Source organism: Semicossyphus pulcher, unplaced genomic scaffold (genome assembly GCF_022749685.1).
Source record: "Semicossyphus pulcher isolate SPU_LCO1_2020_fin unplaced genomic scaffold, fSemPul1.0.p SCAF_24, whole genome shotgun sequence".
NCBI classification, from domain to species: Eukaryota; Metazoa; Chordata; class Actinopteri; order Labriformes; family Labridae; genus Semicossyphus; species Semicossyphus pulcher.
The window spans coordinates 3,295,670-3,313,346 of record NW_027211698.1 but is presented as its reverse complement, the minus strand read 5'-3'; the positions used below and the strand labels follow the sequence as shown (position 1 = coordinate 3,313,346).

General features: G+C 44.7%; 1 protein-coding gene across 4 annotated transcripts in view; it reads right to left on the bottom strand.

Moving 5' to 3' along the window:
- Positions 1–7,044: 7,044 nt before the first annotated feature.
- Positions 7,045–17,677, bottom strand: part of LOC138603469 (lysine-specific demethylase 6A-like) — a 36,621-nt gene continuing 25,988 nt past the window's right edge. For all 4 annotated transcript variants that reach the window (XM_069675262.1, XM_069675263.1, XM_069675264.1 and 1 more), the window contains 15 exons: positions 17,538–17,645; positions 16,352–16,726; positions 14,941–15,860; positions 14,286–14,415; positions 14,093–14,198; positions 13,801–14,006; positions 13,633–13,694; positions 13,261–13,335; positions 12,994–13,142; positions 12,757–12,871; positions 12,483–12,670; positions 10,837–10,978; positions 10,606–10,732; positions 9,855–10,025; positions 7,045–8,285 (listed from right to left, as the gene is read on the bottom strand). In XM_069675262.1, the coding sequence (XP_069531363.1) occupies positions 8,256–8,285; positions 9,855–10,025; positions 10,606–10,732; positions 10,837–10,978; positions 12,483–12,670; positions 12,757–12,871; positions 12,994–13,142; positions 13,261–13,335; positions 13,633–13,694; positions 13,801–14,006; positions 14,093–14,198; positions 14,286–14,415; positions 14,941–15,860; positions 16,352–16,726; positions 17,538–17,645 (2,904 nt within the window). In that variant the 3' untranslated portion in view covers positions 7,045–8,255. The remainder of the gene's footprint in view (positions 8,286–9,854; positions 10,026–10,605; positions 10,733–10,836; positions 10,979–12,482; positions 12,671–12,756; positions 12,872–12,993; positions 13,143–13,260; positions 13,336–13,632; positions 13,695–13,800; positions 14,007–14,092; positions 14,199–14,285; positions 14,416–14,940; positions 15,861–16,351; positions 16,727–17,537; positions 17,646–17,677) is intronic.

Genomic DNA, 17,677 nt, shown 5'->3' with positions numbered 1-17,677 from the left:
AAATGTCTTGAAAAACCATTTCCTTTTGGTTTTATCTGCCTGTAAATAATGTTTGTGATACCAAATAAAAGTGACTATTTCCCATTAAGAGCTCGCGCATGAACATTCAGTGAAACATCAACGACCAATGCTTTTCTAACTGATGCATGCGGTTGTGTCCCGTCCAAAATCGCTGCCCTAACGCCGCAAATTATAAAAACAAATTGACCTTAAAAAACTCTTTAATAAGTTTTAATAAATGCTGGAACACAATGTGAAGATTTGTCCCGCATCCAGCTTCCCTCAAAAATCAAATCAGCGCAACGAGCGTCACATGACCAACAGATGGACAGACATCCGTGGGACATGGGGGACTGTAGCAGCGTGAGCCAGATCAACAGCTGAACCCAGCTTTCCAGTTTCAGTCGCTGTTTAAACATGCAGCGAGGCTTCAGGGGGGCCGAGGAGAGCGAAGCTGTCCTCAGAAAAACGTCTTAATCATATTCAAAAGTGCAAATCGAGTCAGCACAGAGGAAGTTATTGTCTCTGCCGCTGTGTAATGACACCTGAAACCTGCGCCGAGTCCGCTGTTACTTCATCTCCTCCTCGTCCTCCTCTCATTCTGCTCATCTCCTGAAAGCAGGCCAACATCCCACACACACAAAATCACGCTGCCTCTCACTCTCTCCTTTTCTCTGAACAGCACTCTGTGCTAATTACCCCCCGTTTCCATAGCGATGGGTAGCACCTCTCTCTCTTTTTTTTTTTGTTATCTTGGATATTCTATTCGCAAACATGCCTCACATCTCATCATTGGGCTGAGGATGGATTTTAGCTTTCAGCAGTCGACATTCATCAAACAATCAAATACGTGGTTCTTAAAGGAACAGGACATCTTTAAACAATCAGTCCTATTTAACGTGAATACTATAGTTATTATGTCAACTGTTTTTGACCTAAATGTGTTTTTATTATGTCCAACAATTCCCAGAATGCCTTTGAAGAACTGGTTAGAGAATTCATGTGATAAGAGCGTTAGCAACAGCATCGACACAAACCACAAAATCCAGCTGTAAAGCTTTCTTATGTTCTTAAAGACATATTTGCTCTGCCTGCTCGTTAATATGAGTGAAAGGTTCCTTCATGAATACATTTTCTCACAAAGTGGAATAAATCATCGTTCTTTCACATGAGACATTTCTACATCAGTGTTTATGCCTTGGTTTTTCTCAGTCCTTTGAAGTGGGCGGGGCTCAGTCTGACAATTTGGATCTCACAAACACTGTTAAAGATTTTAATTTAAATAAATGTCTGTTAAGTCTCTATCTATCGCCGAATGAGGTAACACAATGGTGATTGAGCCTGTGGCCCACTGATGAAAGCCTTTGCAGTATTACAGACTGGGTGTCTGTGGCGCCCAGTTAGCGACGCGTTTTCCTTCAGCCAGCAGTGGTTGGTCTGCCAGAGAGGGTTGGCGGAGCTAAGCGGCTGCTTTTCCGCTCTCTGCAAGTGTTGCGAGTAAACAGTAATCTACTATTGCTGAACAAACAAAGAAAAGATGGATGACTACAGATACAACTTCAACAAGAAGTGAAAATCCAAAGAAAAAGAAACAAATTGGACGCTCAAATGAAGCAAACAGTCTGAAAAGGAAAGCGACCGTCAGCCAGGAAAATCGAAAAAAAGAGTTACAACCGGAGCCAACCGTGGACGTCACACATGCAGCACTGTCGGGATATCACCATAGGTGCCGCCAAGGAGAATGAAACTTCGAGATTACGACTCAGGATTTTGCAACGTCTGACTCAGAGTTTTTAACTCTTTTAAGTAGATACCAATGAAAGTTTTGCCAACTTTTATGTCAAGCTGAAATAAAGAAATATATGTTCAAACCTTTAAGATTACATCTCAGGTTAATATATGCAAAAGAAAAGAACTTTTATACCAAAATCCAACCATGTGTTTGTCCTATGAAAAAAAATATGACGTGCATATGCAAGCTTGGAGCAACCTGTTTCAACTGGTGACGTTACACAAACCCATCAATCAATCTTCAACTTGTAGAGCTAAGATTAACTCGTTAGCTAGCTAGCAACAGAGTGCCCACTTTTTAACATTTAAATCAACTTCCTCGCGATCTTATATCCGTCTTGCTCACATCGTGTCACTTATAATTTAAGCAACAGAAGCTGGATACTCTCGAAAAGCGGTTTCAGCTCGACTTTACCTTTAAATCTTTGCTTATTTAGCCATAAACGTATTATATTAAGTACGTTTTTAAGGGCTGATACTGTATTCAACTAGAACGGATGTACGAGAGACCATAAATAACTATATAACAATTAAAAGATCTGTAGGATGAATTCAGTGGGGACATTTCACCCACTTACTACACAAGGATCCATTCAGCCTGTATGAATGAGAGCTGCAGGTCTGTGCTCTGGATGTCACACATCAGGCTCCGTGTGAGTGAACCACTTTGACACAGTCACACGTTTCTAAATATAAACGTGTAACTCGACACAGAAACAGGTCAGAAAGTTAGCCGTGGCGCTAATTACAGGGGGAAGAAACAACACTGCAGCGGATTCAAGGAGAGAGTGTGTTAGCGTGTTTGAGTCCGGGACCTGAGAGAGGGATGGAGGGGCAGGAAGGAGAGCGAGAGCATGACCATCACAGCCTGCAGTTCATTACTGATTAAACACACAGGAATGTGTCTGTGTCAGGAGAAAGGGGACATTAAAGGAATACATTTGAATTTAGTGGATTGAACTTCACGTTCAATTCAGCTAATTTAGGATAGGAGACGAAACAGGAAGTAGTATAAAAAACAGCATTTCAAAAAGTCAGCTTCAAAAGAAGAAAAAAGCTATCAAATGGGGAACGTGACTTAAAAAAAGAAAGCTTTTGAAAAACATGCAAACATATCTAGTAATAGAGAACCAACAGATGTCTTTCAACCAGCGCTTGGTCACGGTCTTCGATGCAACGACTCCCACCGCCGGCCCTTTGCCGCGTGTCCTCCTCACTTTCTCCTCCCCGGTTCCCGACATCATCCACTGACCTCGCTCTCTCTGAAAAAAGGCCAAAATATTACGTAAATAAACTAGCGTGGCCATGCTGAGATATTTATATGTCTCTCATGCGAAGAAATGGTTTTAAAATATTTTTCAGTGGGAGAAAAGTTGCTCAAATTCAGCATCCAAGGCTACTAAAATTGTCTTAAAGGGCCAGTTCGCCGATTTTCAACCCCAGACCTATCATGCTATTATAGGGAGCTAATGCCATTATGGTTGGAAAAAAATGCAATTTCGCCTTTGGAGGACGCTATCCGCTTCTCTAATGGGCCCTCGTTCAAAATCATCAGGTTTGAAATGTTAAAAATTTTTTTAGACGACCCACCGGTATATTCTCCACGTATTTCAGATTCTGTAACGGTAGTATTTCACTCCAGCGTCTCTTGCTGGGCCGTTTCTTTCAGAGGGAGGGGCGCAAAGCATGCTGGGTGTTGTAGGAATGTAGAATGGGCGAAACCACAAGCTGGTTGTACAACTTTCTCCACAGCTATGGCGCCAATTTCAAATATATTTGCTTCTATCGTTTACAGAGAAAACCAGCTTTGACTGACAGCAGCTTTTTCCAGGGGAGAACTGCTCCTTTAAAATGTACTTGTATTAGAAATTTGTAGTTTATTAGTATTATTCTGATTTCCTTTAAGTCCCTTCTTCAAACATACTTTCATCTTTGAGCCTTTCCCCATTTTACTTTAGTTTTAATCTTTAAAAAAAATATTTTAAATACATTTTATGTCTTAAATTATTTGTTATTTCTAATATTTGCTTTGTGAAGCAGTTTGTAACTTGGATATTGAAAAGTGCTCTCGTTAGTGTGTTCCCCAGGTACTGTCTTTGATCAGTATGTCTATAGAAATGTGGAAGATGGAACTTCATTATTATGCTGCTAATTCCTTGTTTTAAGCATTAAGTTACTCACAGCCAGTTTAAATATAAGTAATAAGTTATCAATTATAATATGTTAAGATAATTATGAACTAAAGAAACCTACAACCATTGAAATGCCCTAATTTAAAAGGTGTCTGATGACAATATATAATCATGACAACCATCAGTTTATTTTTCTTTCATCCATAATTAATATTAATGTGTAAATTAAAAATGTAGGAACATAAAATGAAAGGGGGTTTCGCCCTCCTATATTCTTCTCAATGACCCTGGTTTTATGAATGGGCAGCAGGAAGCTCTCCCATTGGCTGAGAGTGACAGCAAATCAGGGAGGATCATTTGCAACAGAGGCGGGATTGGATGAATGGACGAGTCAGACATTTTTAGAGGTCAGGGCCTGATGTGTGTGTGTGTGTGTGCGTCTGCAGTTGTGTGTTTGCGTCTCACACACTGACCTACTTGGTTTATTGCAGGCGTCTATACATAGCTGTGGGAAACGCAGGCAGACAGTCGGGACGAGTAAAATTAGCAGTCAGGGCCACCTGTCTGCTTCTCACAAAGGCGGAAACGCCAGCGCAGGCGGGGGAAGAGATGGAGGGAACAGGAAGGAAGGAGGGGGGGGGGAAGAGGGGGGGAGGGCATCGATCACACTGCTGGTTTAACTCCTTCTCCCTTGCTCTCGCTTGGAGTTTTTCCCCCCTCTGCGACACAGGGAGACATTGTTAGGCGCTCTGGATTTGATGAGGGGGGTTGGTTTGTGGTGCGGGCCAAGCAGAGTTCACATACCTCTCTGCTGGATCGTTGCCAGATTTCACAGAGGATATAGGAAGAGGAGGAGGGTTAGAGAAGTATTCCAACTTTTACTTTAGCATGCATGATGCTTAAGTGAGACATAGCCCTTTATTTTGACTACTGCAACCTGCCTCCCCTACCCCCTCTACCTTAACTTATCACACTTTTGTCACTATCAGGTTTCCTGCCTTTGTCGTTTCAACAGGAAGTCTTCATCTTCTTAACTGATTAAGACTTCCTGTGCTAAAACAGGCATCTTGTTTCCTAGAATCACGATTTTCAGCCCACTCTGAGGCTCAAACAAAGTAAAAGTGTTTGTGGGTGGAGAGTCAAAAAGTTTAGACAGACAATGCACCGCAGCAGCTAAAGAAATGCATTTTGAGCACAAGAGAATTCAGCTCTTATTACTGCGTTCAAATATTAAAAAATAAACGTTGGGTTTTTAATTTCCCATGGTAGTAAACTCATCTTGTTTGCAATTTCACAGTCAAACTCCTACAGTATACATATTCAGTGTTTCTTACCGCAACGTCTTCCTTGTTTCAGAACTCCTCAGGAGCAGCAGATGGACCCTCCAGGAAAGGCGCTGAAAAGTCCTCCTGCGTCCATCTGTGGCAGCCCAAATGGACGCCGCGTCAGTCAAGCATGGACGCCATGTTGGTTTCAGCGCGGGAGCAGACTAGAGGGACTGTTTGACGCTGAAGATAACAGGGGAAATGGCAGTTTAGCTTCTTTTCCAAATGCACCTCAAACTTGTAAATGCTCATTTTTAATCTTAACTGTGATTATATTCTGACATATTTTCAGCTCATGACCTCTAAGACTTCTGTTAACCTTCCCTCGTTGCTCTGGTGATACAAGAAGCAACCTTTTGCGGGAAATTAAAAGAACAAAATAAGCTAGCAGCTCTGAGGCTTCAATTAGCCACAGTGTTGCTTTGAGCCAATGCTAACATCTGCATCACTGTAGCAAAGCTAACATGCTACTGTTTAGTAGCTATTTACCAGTCATTTTAGTTCCGTGAGTTAGCACTCTAAAAGCTAAAATGGAGCTAACACAAAGCATAGCTGAGACAGACAACAACTTGACCTGACAGTAGCACTAGCATTGCTAACGTACTGTTTTATGTGGTATTTAAAATGTTCAGCAGTCCAGCTAAAGCTATCTGGGAGTCATTCAACTGCAACATAGGATGCTAACACACTAAAGTGGCTAACAGCTTAGGCTCATGAGTATGTAGCTAAATAGTTAGCACATTTTTGGCTAAAAACCTCAGTATTAAACATTAAAACAGAAAATATGAATTCAAAGAACTTTGGGGAGCATAAAGAGAATAAATCTGTCTATAGTCACTGTCATATTTTTCATATGAGAGATCTTCTCCACCTAGATCACTGAACCCACAATGTTAGAGTAAAATAAAAAAATGGTTTTAGTGGGTGAGCTAGCAAACCACATTTTCACACTTGTTGCCAACAAGATGGCAGATTGGCAGAGCATTTATAGGTGAGGGTACAGGAGGGAAAATGGCCTCTGTCTGCTGTGATGTTAGCAACTTTTCCTCTTCTTCTGTCCGTTTAAATTTAAGATGGTTTCAATTTTTGTCTTTGTATTCTGTTTATTACTATATTGGTATTCTCACCTGCATCATTACACCAGGGAATCTACTGGTTTGTCATTTCCCTCTCTGCATGAAGTCATTTCCTCCACCTCCTTATTTCCTGTCTTGGTTGAAATACGACAGCTGGGGCGGCCATTTTGGCTCAAACCGGATCTGCCGAGCCGCAGGGCTCCCAGCAGTTGCTCAGTAGTCAGTGTAGATCCTGTGGGGCTGGCAGCAGCTACATCTGGCTACTGGGTCTCTGCTGGCGGCCATGATATAAGGACTGTATGATTAATTAACAGCTAATTTAAATCCCCTAATAAGCATATTCTTCTTCTGTGGTTTTTATTGTTTATTGTGCTTTTCTCGTGATCTTTCTTCCTTTAAATTGAAGGGAAATGTCTCAATAAACTGCACTAATCCAAGGCTGCATGGGTGGTTCAGGTGCGGCAGGAATTTTGAGACACTGGGCGAGTTCTGGACCTGGCATACAGTGTAGGATTCTGTGTGTGTCAGTCTACAGCTACATTGTCTGCTGGGTTTCAGGCCTGTACTCATACACTTCAACTATATTTTAAAGCGTTTCTACTGTCTTTATTATAATTTCTTTTACTTATTTCTTTTATTTTCTTCTTTTACTGTAACTGAAGATAGTAAATGAATATATGAAAGCATTGTGGTGAGTTTGAGGAACCGGAAATGCATGGATAATTTGACAACTTTGTGTTTATTGACTCATCATAAAACATTCTTCAAACAATAAAACAATTTTAAATGTCCGTTTCTGTACAATGCTTGCTAAGCAATTTTATTTATATATAGAAAATGTAAGAGGAGTCGTGTTAAAATGACAAAACTCCTTCAAATTTAATGGCAGGTACTCTGGAAAAAATAACAGCATTCCATCAACAAATATTTTCAAGCAATAAATATGTATTTATAAATAGTGTAAATTTACATCAAGATTAGAAACAACGAAACAAAAACAAAAAAAAAAATCACAAATTAAACTTTTATTCCATAAGTCTATGTGCAACCCATTCTCTTTGTGACTTGGCTAGTAAGTTTTTTTTTCCTAAATTTTTCCTTTTTTTACCTAAGAAACGAAAACGTTTTGAAAAGAACAAGACAAAGATAAAACGTAAAAGCTGTAAAAAAAAAAAAAAAAAAAGAAAGAAAGAAAGAAAGAAAGAAAGAAAATCACCTAAACTCTTCACATTACAAATTTTTTTGGAGATTTTGCTGTCGAAAGAGTCTTAAAATTACTATCTACCATAGAAAAAGACCAGTTAGGCTAGTGCTCCTTGGAAGGAAAAACAGAAGAAGAAAATTTGGGGTGGGAAATTTCTAGAAATCAAAGCCAACATTTCATCCTGTTACCAGAATAGAAAAAGAAGAAAAGGGGAAGAAGAGAGAGAGAGAAAGGTTGTCAAGTCAGTAGTCTTTTACGGGTGGTGTTGCCAGTTGTGACAGTTAACAAGTATCTACAAAACATTTTTATCACGCATTAAGAATCCCACTCCTCCCCCTCGTCCCCCCTGTTCCCAACCGTTTCTGATTAAGTCCTCCATTAAAACAGGGCGGAACCATTGTCACTAGAGGGGGCTGGGAGGGGAGGGAGAAGAGAGAAAAGAAGTCCTGTTAGCGAGGCTCGCCAGCGCCCCCCTCTGGAAGGGGCCAGGCTCCAGCACTTCTAAACAGGTTGCATAGACAGACACACTCGGCCGCCTCAGCCTCCGGCCGTCGCTATGGAGACCAGCCATGTGGTGAGAGGATGTGGGGGGGGGAGACGGCCTTGGCTTTCCTGAATATCAGAAATGGTCCGCGTATGTAGATGTTTGTTTGTTCTTTGTTTGAAAATCTTAATACAAGCTTCATGGCTCCACAGCAGAAGAAGAAGAGAGAGGTGACGCCTAATGTCAAGATGAAGATGAGTGAAGAGGAGGGGCCTAGGGAGGAAGATACATGAGAGTTATCAGATTGACACCTATGACATATAACAGTTTATATGATCACGGGTATTATGTGGCATGAAAAACAACATCCATAAAGTGTTTCTGCATGAGAATCAGTCACAATAAACACCTAGCTTTAAGCTTATATTATATTATATCAAAAGGAACCACATCCATCACCGGTAAATGCATGGACTTTATCATGCATCACCCCTGTCTCCTGTGTAAAGCATCAGCGTTTTAAAAGCAGTGTCAGGACACCTGGTGACGTCAATAAGGCTGTGCATCGCCTAGAATCAGGTGATACAATATGTATCAAAGTACAGAGGATACGATTCAGTATATTGTAGAAAAGAAAGTACGATTCTTCTAATGTAATTTGAGGAAAACACACAGATGTTTTCATAAAAAAGGGGTAAAAGAAACAGTCCTTTTTGTTCCATCTGAGCAGCGGGATCCTTATTTTTAATCACGGAACTACTTTTTTTGCAGTCTGAGAAAAGCTTTTCATTCGCCTGGATCTGTTCTCTGTAATTGCGTTTTTTTTACCCTTAAAATTTGTTGAAGTCCGACGTATTAAAATCCCCCGGTAATAATGTCCGTTGAAAAAAAAAATATCACTGATTCATTATAACTCTGTCCCCTCAGCGCGTCAGGAATGTGCTAAACCAGCCATCCGAACCTTTACTGGTCATTTTGGAATTACCGGCGAGGACGAGTCAGCAGCACCAGCTACAGCTCCTCTCATCGATGCCACAAGCGCACGAGATGCCAGCGCTCCGCGGCTATGGAGGCTTGAATTTCAACACGGCCTGCGAAGTCCTCATCAGGGATTTCAGTGAAATAGATCCCGATTAATAGCCTATATATTAGCTAATATTAGTATGTATAACAAACTGCACTCCCTCAGAGAGAGAGAGCGCATGCATATGAACTGTAGACAGGAGTCCTTGTTTACAGTGACAGACATAGTGATCGCTATCTCATGCACAACTCCTCCACACGTTGAAAGTGCAACATTACCTCCATCATATATTAATTTTTGGGGACAATTCAGTAATTCCCCTACCCAATTCTATGCCTCTGATACAGCCTGCCTAACAACTGTTTTCAAGCTAAATAAATGCAGATAATATTTGACCTTAATTTCACCCATTTGTCTGTAACATTGAAAGCATCCAGGACACGAGGATTGGCAGAGTTTTTTTAACGGAAACCCTGCTTAGCATGTAAACTTTTATTTATAAAACCAGTAGTGATTTTGAGAATAAAAACAGTATCGAAAAACATGATACAGAGATATTCAAGGGTGTCGATATCTTCTTAAAGCCCCAGTCATTAATTGCAAAGGACTAATGGTAACTTAAGGTTGCTAGGGTAACCTCGGTTCTCTGAGGTTTGGCGTGAAACTTATAACAGAGCACTGCAACATGCGACTGAACAAACATTTTAATGAAAATTTCAGATCAGACAATATCTTTTGTAAAACTGTATCTTACATAAATCTACTGGAACTTTCAAAGATTAAACGCGCCCTGACTCCACGTCCCCGTGCAGACTTACTAATGTGAACTGGTCGTAGACCTGCATCAGGTCGTCCATCCTGTGCTGCTCCAGCACCACAAAGTCGTTGAGTGTCGCGCTGCCCTTCCTGGCACAGTCCTGGCAGTGCACCACGTACTGCTTCTTGGACAGGAGCTCCCGGCGCACAAACAGCAGGTTGAACACCTCCACCTGCACGGTACATATACACGCAGACGCACACAAGCGTCAGCTCACATGGCATTTCTATTATATGGTTACTCTGAGCTTTGATTTGTGGCTCTGAGTGAGGCTGCAGAGATGATGTCAGTTAAAGACAAATCCTGCAGCCGCTCCACAGACAGTGAATAATGGAACAATTACTGAGACACAATGAGAGCAGACATTTAATTGGATATGGACACATTTCTGCTAAACAGCCCAAATAAAAGCCCCGCATTCAAATAAACCCATTAGCATCAGCACTAATTAGCTCGAACAAAAACCAAGTGAGCCTTTAATAAAATGTAAATTGCCTGACTGATCACAGGAGTTGATGCCGTCCAATTCTGCAGCATGAAACTGAAAGTTAAAGCAGATTTTTGCGGACGGATTCATCTGACTCGACTCCAGCATGCAGAGTTTAAGTATCATTCAGGATGTAATTAGTTAAGCAAATGGTGAGGACATTTTTTATCCTAGAAAAAAAAAGTGTGAGCTCTTACCCAGAAATGTGAAATTGTGTTAAATTTCACACCCCTGACGCTGAAATGTTCCCGGTGTGTTCACTGACCTCACAGATGGTGCAGTAGTGGGCCGGCTCGTCCCTGGTCCTCGGCCTCAGCACCGTCTCCTTGCCGGCTGACGCCAGAGCTTCCTTCACCCACTGGCACTGTTTCAACGTCCGCAGCAAGCAGTACCTGCGACGGGAACGCGGCGTGTCAGATAAAAATAAAATAACACAGCTGGTGCAACAGACTCCAGAGTCAGAGGAGCGCTGACAGTGAAGGATTCTGTGACTCACTTGATCATCTCGAACAGCTTGTGGTCGGACACTTTGATGTTGCGAGCCATGTTCCAGGAGAGGTGCACCATGGGAACCATGGACTTGACGCTCTGGAGCTTGTTCCACTCGTAACGCTCCACAGCCAGCTTGTACTGGTGGGCTAAAAAACAGCAAAAAAACATACTGTGTTTTAAAGGATGGATAGAAAATACACTTAGAGGAGGAAGCATGTAAACCATACGTGGCGTGCAGCCTTTATGTGTAAACAGGTGCTAATATGGAAGATATTTATTCAATCAGCATACAGACGAAGACAGGAAATTAAACCTGCAGTAATCAGCTCAGTTATCAGCTAAAAAGGTCACCAATCAGCTACAAAAGCCTGCAGACAAGACAGGAAAAGGTCAACCTATCAGCTACAACTCCTGTGAATTTTAACGTTTTCCGGTTTTGTTTTGGACAATCTGCATATTTAAGCAACATGGAGCCTCTTGTCTCCCATTAGCATTAAAAACTAAATCCTTAAAGGAGCAATTCACCCCTGATAAAAGCCTCTGTCAGTCAAAGCTGGTGTTCTCTGTAATTGATAGAAGCAACTAGGGATGCACGACATATGGCAATATTTTCCAACCCTTTCTGCTAATTTCGATACCAATATTAGGCACGTTTTTTCCACTTAATCGCAGAGAACATCAAGTCTTCCCTGTAGTGGAACTGATATCATGCCATACTGCAGACATCTTGCACTGTTCTTCTTGTTGAGGCGTTGTACAAAAGGTCACGTGTCTGATCACTCTCATTTCTGAGCGCACCTGAATGCAGCATCCCCTCCCAAAACATGGCAATGAGGGAGACATGCCCGGACTTGTTTACGGCATCTCCTACGAACACGTCAGTGATCGCAGACAGACTCTTTTTATTGTGTGTGCGTCCACGAATATGTAAGCTAGTTTTGCACTGATGTTTATGTTATACTCTGTTAGCGCCGGCTTTGGCCGCGCATGTATTGTCGGCGTGTTTGATGTTGTTAAGTCGGTAAAATGACGAGAATGTGAGCTGACTGTTAGCTAGTTAAGAGTTATGAAAGTTGTTTAACTTCTGTTCATTGGCTCGACTTTCTGTTGATGCCGATATGTCCTTTTCAAGCCATTATCTGCCGATAACATGCCGATAATATCATGCATCCCTAGAAGCAATATTTTAAATTGGCGCCACAGCTGTGGAAAAAGTTGACCAACAGCTGTGGAGAAAGTTGACCAAACAACTTGTGGTTTGCCCATTCTAGATTCCTACAACACCCAGCGTGCATTGCTCCCCTCCCTCTGAAAGGAACGGCCCAGCGAGAGACGCTGGAGTAAAATACTACTGTTTTCACTGCAGGCAACGGCTCAGAGCGGTACAGAATTTGAAATAAGACGAGAATATACCGGTGGATCTTCAGGTCTGCAGTCTACATTTCAAACCTGACGATTTTGAACGAGTCCCTGGTAGACTATGTGAAACGCATCATCTGGTGGAGGATTTCCAGGGCCCATTCCGCAGATAATGTCCTCCAAAGGCACAGAGCCAGATTGCAGTTTCTTTCTACCATAATGGCATTAGCTCCCCATGATAGCATGAGAGGACTGAGGTTGAGAATCTGGCCCTTTAAATCTTATGCATACCGGTGAGAGGTCCCACGTTCCAGGCGATGTTGTTGCACCAGCCGATGGCCTGCACCCAGTGCACGGTGCCGGTGTTGAGCCACACCAGGTCGCCTGGTCGCTGGATGAACCGATAGACGGGCACGTCGGCCTCGTACAAGTCCTCCAGGTTGGGCCACCACGAGCCCATCAGGAAGTTAATGTTGTTCCTAAAGGTAAGAAAGGGAAAGAGAGTCAGTCTTTACAATCTGTACAGCTGCAGCAGCGTCTATCCTCCTGGTCCAATCCTTCTTACTTTTCACAGAAGTTGCTCATCACTCCCCAGTATGGCTCTGGTACTGCAAACCACTCGCAGTCTCCTGGTCCAATGTTGATGTTGACCGCACAGAAGTTATTGTGCTCCTGGTGACCTGGAAGGACACACAAACCTCGTAGTTTCACAAGCCCACACACCAAACCTCATAGAACAAACTACACTTTTTGGGTGAAGTGATTACTACAGTTCGGGAGCGTGTTCGACATGTGTATTAACCTGCTATCCTGCTCCCGGGGACCTTCATGTAAAGCTGAACCGTGTTCATGCCCAGGATGGTGTGACCGACATGGCTGAGCAGGTTTCCGGCTGACACGACTCGAGCGAACGCCGGCAGTTTGCTGAGCTCCTGCAGCTGCTGCTTCCACCTGGTGGGCGAGACAAGTGGTCATTATGAGGTCTGAGTGGCGCTTTGAAGCCGAAACACTCCAAGCTGAGAGTTTCAAAACAACAAATAACGGAAGGTGAGATGAGATCTGTGCTTACTTCCTTTCGTCTGACACATCGATGTTGGTTCCGAACTTGATGTGCTTTAAGGGTCCCCTTCTTTTGCGAGCGACACTGACAACACAAACACATGAAGACAGTTTAAAATCAGTGAATTTCAGTCCACAAAAAGGGAGGATGGAGCAGAAATGATGACTTGGAGTGTCTGAGAGTTAATTATGTGGGTAGGTGGCTCACAAATGCCAAAACTGAGACTGGATATTGTCTGGCTTTTGATGTAGTTTCAAAACCATTACTCAAAACTTAAAACAATTCAGCTCAGGCAAGCTGGGCTAAATACAATCTTAGCATCTAGAGCTTTCTAACGCGGCCAAATAATCAAACTAAGGTATAACAACAATGCTAGGTTACCTCTCTGCAGACGCTGGCTCTGTGTCCGACGGCTCCTTTAGTGCCTTCTTCTCATTTTCCTCCTGAAAACAAACAGGAAAGTATTTACCAATTCATCCCTCCTTGCGTTAAATGTCAAAACTCTTTCTGAAGTTGGAAATAAGACGATGCAGTTAAAGCCTGACTGACCCGTAGCGACTCCTGGAAGGAAGCAGCCTGATACTGGGCGTATTTGGCGATGGTGGTGTGGGCGCGGGCGCTCTCGCAGCGCCACATTTTCTTGACGCCGCTCGGGTCCCAGTTCTCGTCTGCGGGCTGAGAGAGCTGCGTCCACACCTCCACAAGGTGCTCCGGGTTGGCTTCAACCAACGTCTTTGTGGAGAACAGACCCAAGTCTGCAGAGAGACACACACCAGACATGTGAATACACTCATGTCTGTTAAGTCTTTGATATAATGACGTCGTTCAACAAAGCACTCACCCAGTTTGAGAGCTCCAGCCAGTCCTCTGATGACAGTGACGGGGTTGGAGGGGTTTGTGCAGAACTGGTGCAGTGGGGGGAAGAAAGCATCCCTCTTGTTCTCGAGCTGCAGGAAACAGGAAGTTAGAAGGATATCATGAAGTAGTCATAGCAGCACCCTTCCTGCTCCTGGGTATGTCTGGGTGATACTCACATAGATGCTGGGTGTTGGGGGGTTGAGCTTGTCTTTGGGCAGGGCTGGTGAGGGTGGAGGGGGCAGCCGGGGAGGGGGGCACTTGTCGAGGAGGATGCTGCTGTTGGAGAGACCGTTCCTCCCAAGGTTCCTGCACATGCACGGTGCGGATGTTTTTAGTAGGAGCACAACAACAAGAACACACTTGCTTGACTCGCTCTGCTCCATCAGAGCTTATAAGATGTCTAAAATAATTTCAGTGTTGATTAACAACCAAATGGAGGAATCTATCCAGCTGTATAGTCGACGCTGAATGATATCTGCATGGCAACAAGACTGCCCAGTAGCCTTTGGTGTTGTTTACGGTTACATAATTATTTTCCTCTGCTGCTGCAGTTACCCTGCAAATCCACCGGGGGGAGACATCTTCAAAACAAACTGCACAGCTCGACTGATCAGTCCTATCTGCACCATTTAAAATTCTTCTAAATATGAAACATTTCTAAAACTTACACAGAATTAACCACCATAAGGAGCAAAATTTAGCTTCAGAAATCCACATTTTTAAAAAACATGCAAGGAACAATCAACCTGTACATGCATCCTTTGTGTGTTATAGAAAAGAATCCTGTGCAGCTGCAGATAAACAACAAACGCATCAGGGTTCGAGTCTGACCTGCAGGCCTTCAGCACGTCTGTCGAGCTGGGGTAGATGGATATCGAAGATGACGACGATGAAGACGAGGAGCTGTGTCCCTGCGGAGGCGTAGCTTTGAGACTGGTGACGGTGGGCGGCTCGGCCTTCAGCGGGCTTTGTGAGTCCTCAGAGATTCCTCCTTTGCCGTTACCGTTCACGGCGGGTGCAGTAGATGTGGTGGTGGTAGCCGCGGTGGTGGTGGTGGTGGTTGCAGGGCTGTGGGCGCCTGTTTGGGTGTGCTCGGAGGATTTGGGCGAGGGCGTGGCGGTGGACATGGCGGAGATGGGCGAGGATGCAGCCGAGCTGCCCTGCGCGTGGGGGGTGGAGGGCAGGACGGCCGGGTGGATGTTGTTGACTTTCTTGTGGGACTCGGGCGTGGTTGATGCTGTCGTAGATGCAGCCCCTTCTGACGGCCCCTCGCCCTCCTCTGGGTTCTTCCCCCCCGCCAGCAGGGCAGATAGTCTAGGATTGTCTGAGCTAAGGCTCGGCTTCTCGCCGCTGTCCTCCGCCTTGCCGCCGTCCTCCGAGTGCACGTGATTGGCCAGGCCGTCCGCCTGCGCCGTTTTGCCGTCAGCCGCAGGCAGCGGCGATGGCGTCTTGCCCTCGGAGCCCCCGTTGCCGAGGGAAGCCGTCGCAGTGGCGAGGGCGGCCAGGGTGTTGCTATCTTTGGTAGCGGACGCACCGGGTGCTGCTCCACCTGAGGTAGAGGAGGGGGGCAGGGAGGGAGGAGAGGGGAGGTGGTTGTGGGCCTGCTGCTGCCGTGGCGATGGGGCGTTAGTGGAATGTCCAACCTGATTGTTGGGGAGCACGGGGGCGGTGGAGTTGGGGGTCTGGGGGTGAGAGGGGGTCCCCTCAGTACTGGAGCTCGCCGCATGTGGAACAGACCCCTTCTGAAGCCCCTGAGGGAGAGAGAAGAACTGTTAGAGTTACCATGGTTACCACATTTAGTCTGCTATACACCTGATGAGGAGCCGATCGTGTAACTTTCAGTTTTCTCTCTCGCTGTGACTTTAACAATGTTTGGAGAAATGAGCCAAAGCATTTGAAAAAAGCGAACAAACATGAACCCGTTTATATTCTTACACGTGTTGCATCCATCGTTTGGCTCAGCACCACACTTTGGGGATGTGCGGGAGAAATCCTGCATACTATAATTTACTCAGTCTCATGGGAGGGATTTCACAGCCTGTTTCATGAAACCACTTGACGGCTTTTCTCAATGCTTTCTGACAGTTTTTACAACAGAGCCAAGTAGGTCAGTGGGATAAAACAGAATTATACCCATTTCTTAGCTGAGTAACCCGACGCTGCCAGAGGGAGTTTTTACAATCTTTTTAATTTCCTGTGACACAGCTCATCCCCCAACAACAAGCAGCGTGTGATGTCTGACCTGAGTGGAGTTTAGGTGCAGGGCCTGGCGCGGCGTGGCGTCCTGTGTTTGCGTGCTTGTGCAGGTGTGAGGTAGCAGTGCTGCGTCGCCGCTGCCGGCAGCTTGCAGGTAAGGCACGTCTCCGTTGGGTCCTGTGGCCGTGGGCCCCGACTGATTATTACTACTGTTACTACCCACGGGGAGGGAGTCTGAGTGTCCGTGTGGCCCGGGGCCCACGGGGCCGTTGGTCAGCGGCTGAGGCGGGCACAGGGGCCGGTGGGGTCCAAGGTGGGGTCGGGTGGGGTGGAGGCTGGGGTTGGGGGAGGGGAGGGAGTTGGTGGTGGGGCCGTTGGGAAGAGAGGGGCGCACCGGACCTCCTGAGGCGTTCTGTCTCATCTGTGAACGTAAAGATGATGCCAATTAAAAAATCATTTTTTCCTAACTTATATAATCTTTAAGCTCAGGTTGTGATTTTAGGGATAACACTATATTCAAAAATACTAATGTGTGCACTGGCAGAGCTCAAAGGGTTAAACCTGGTTAAAGAACAGGACGGGTGAGCGCCACAAAGACAGTTAGACCAAGATAAACATTCTTCCTTCTTTCCTGCACTCACATGTATTGTATTCTGTGCCAAACCACACCAGTGCAACGCCTACACACGCCACAGCACAGCATGAAAGGACACGCGTAAGTCAGGTTTTAATACAACTGAAAGATCATAAATTCGCTGTAACGAAGCGCCGCCATCATGCAGCCTTTGTCATTCTTCACTGGACCAAGCAACAGCGGCGTAAAGCCGCCCCAGTGTGTGTTTTTAAATAGCGTTCCGGCGTTGCAGAAGAAAAGGTGTGCGAGGTGTAAACAAACAGCACGTGCTTCACATACACACACACTGCGCTGTTCCGCCCTTCTGGCTCTGTAGTTTACACAGACGATGTTACGCCTCTGACGCTTCTTCCACACAAAAAGGAGCGATCATCATTGCTGATTGGGTCTACTGCAGAGTTATTTAACCCGGGTCTGAATGCTGATTGTAACCTTCCCCACTAAGTATTAGCGGGTTTTTAACCAGTGAGAAAGGGGCTTAAAATAGCCCCGAAAATTAATACTGATCTGCATTTAAAGTGATATTATTCTGAACCGTTTCATTTGTTTACCCGTGCAAGCACCTACTGATATATATGTGCAGGATAAAGGTTTTTACCTGGTGCTGGTGCTGCTGCATCATGGCGAGCTGAGCCTCCAGCTGCCCCAGCATCTGAAGCTGTGGGGGCTTCAGGCTGGCCCGGTTACTCCGCAACTGCTCCAGCACCTTAGGACGGAAAAGCAGCAAAAATCAGGGCT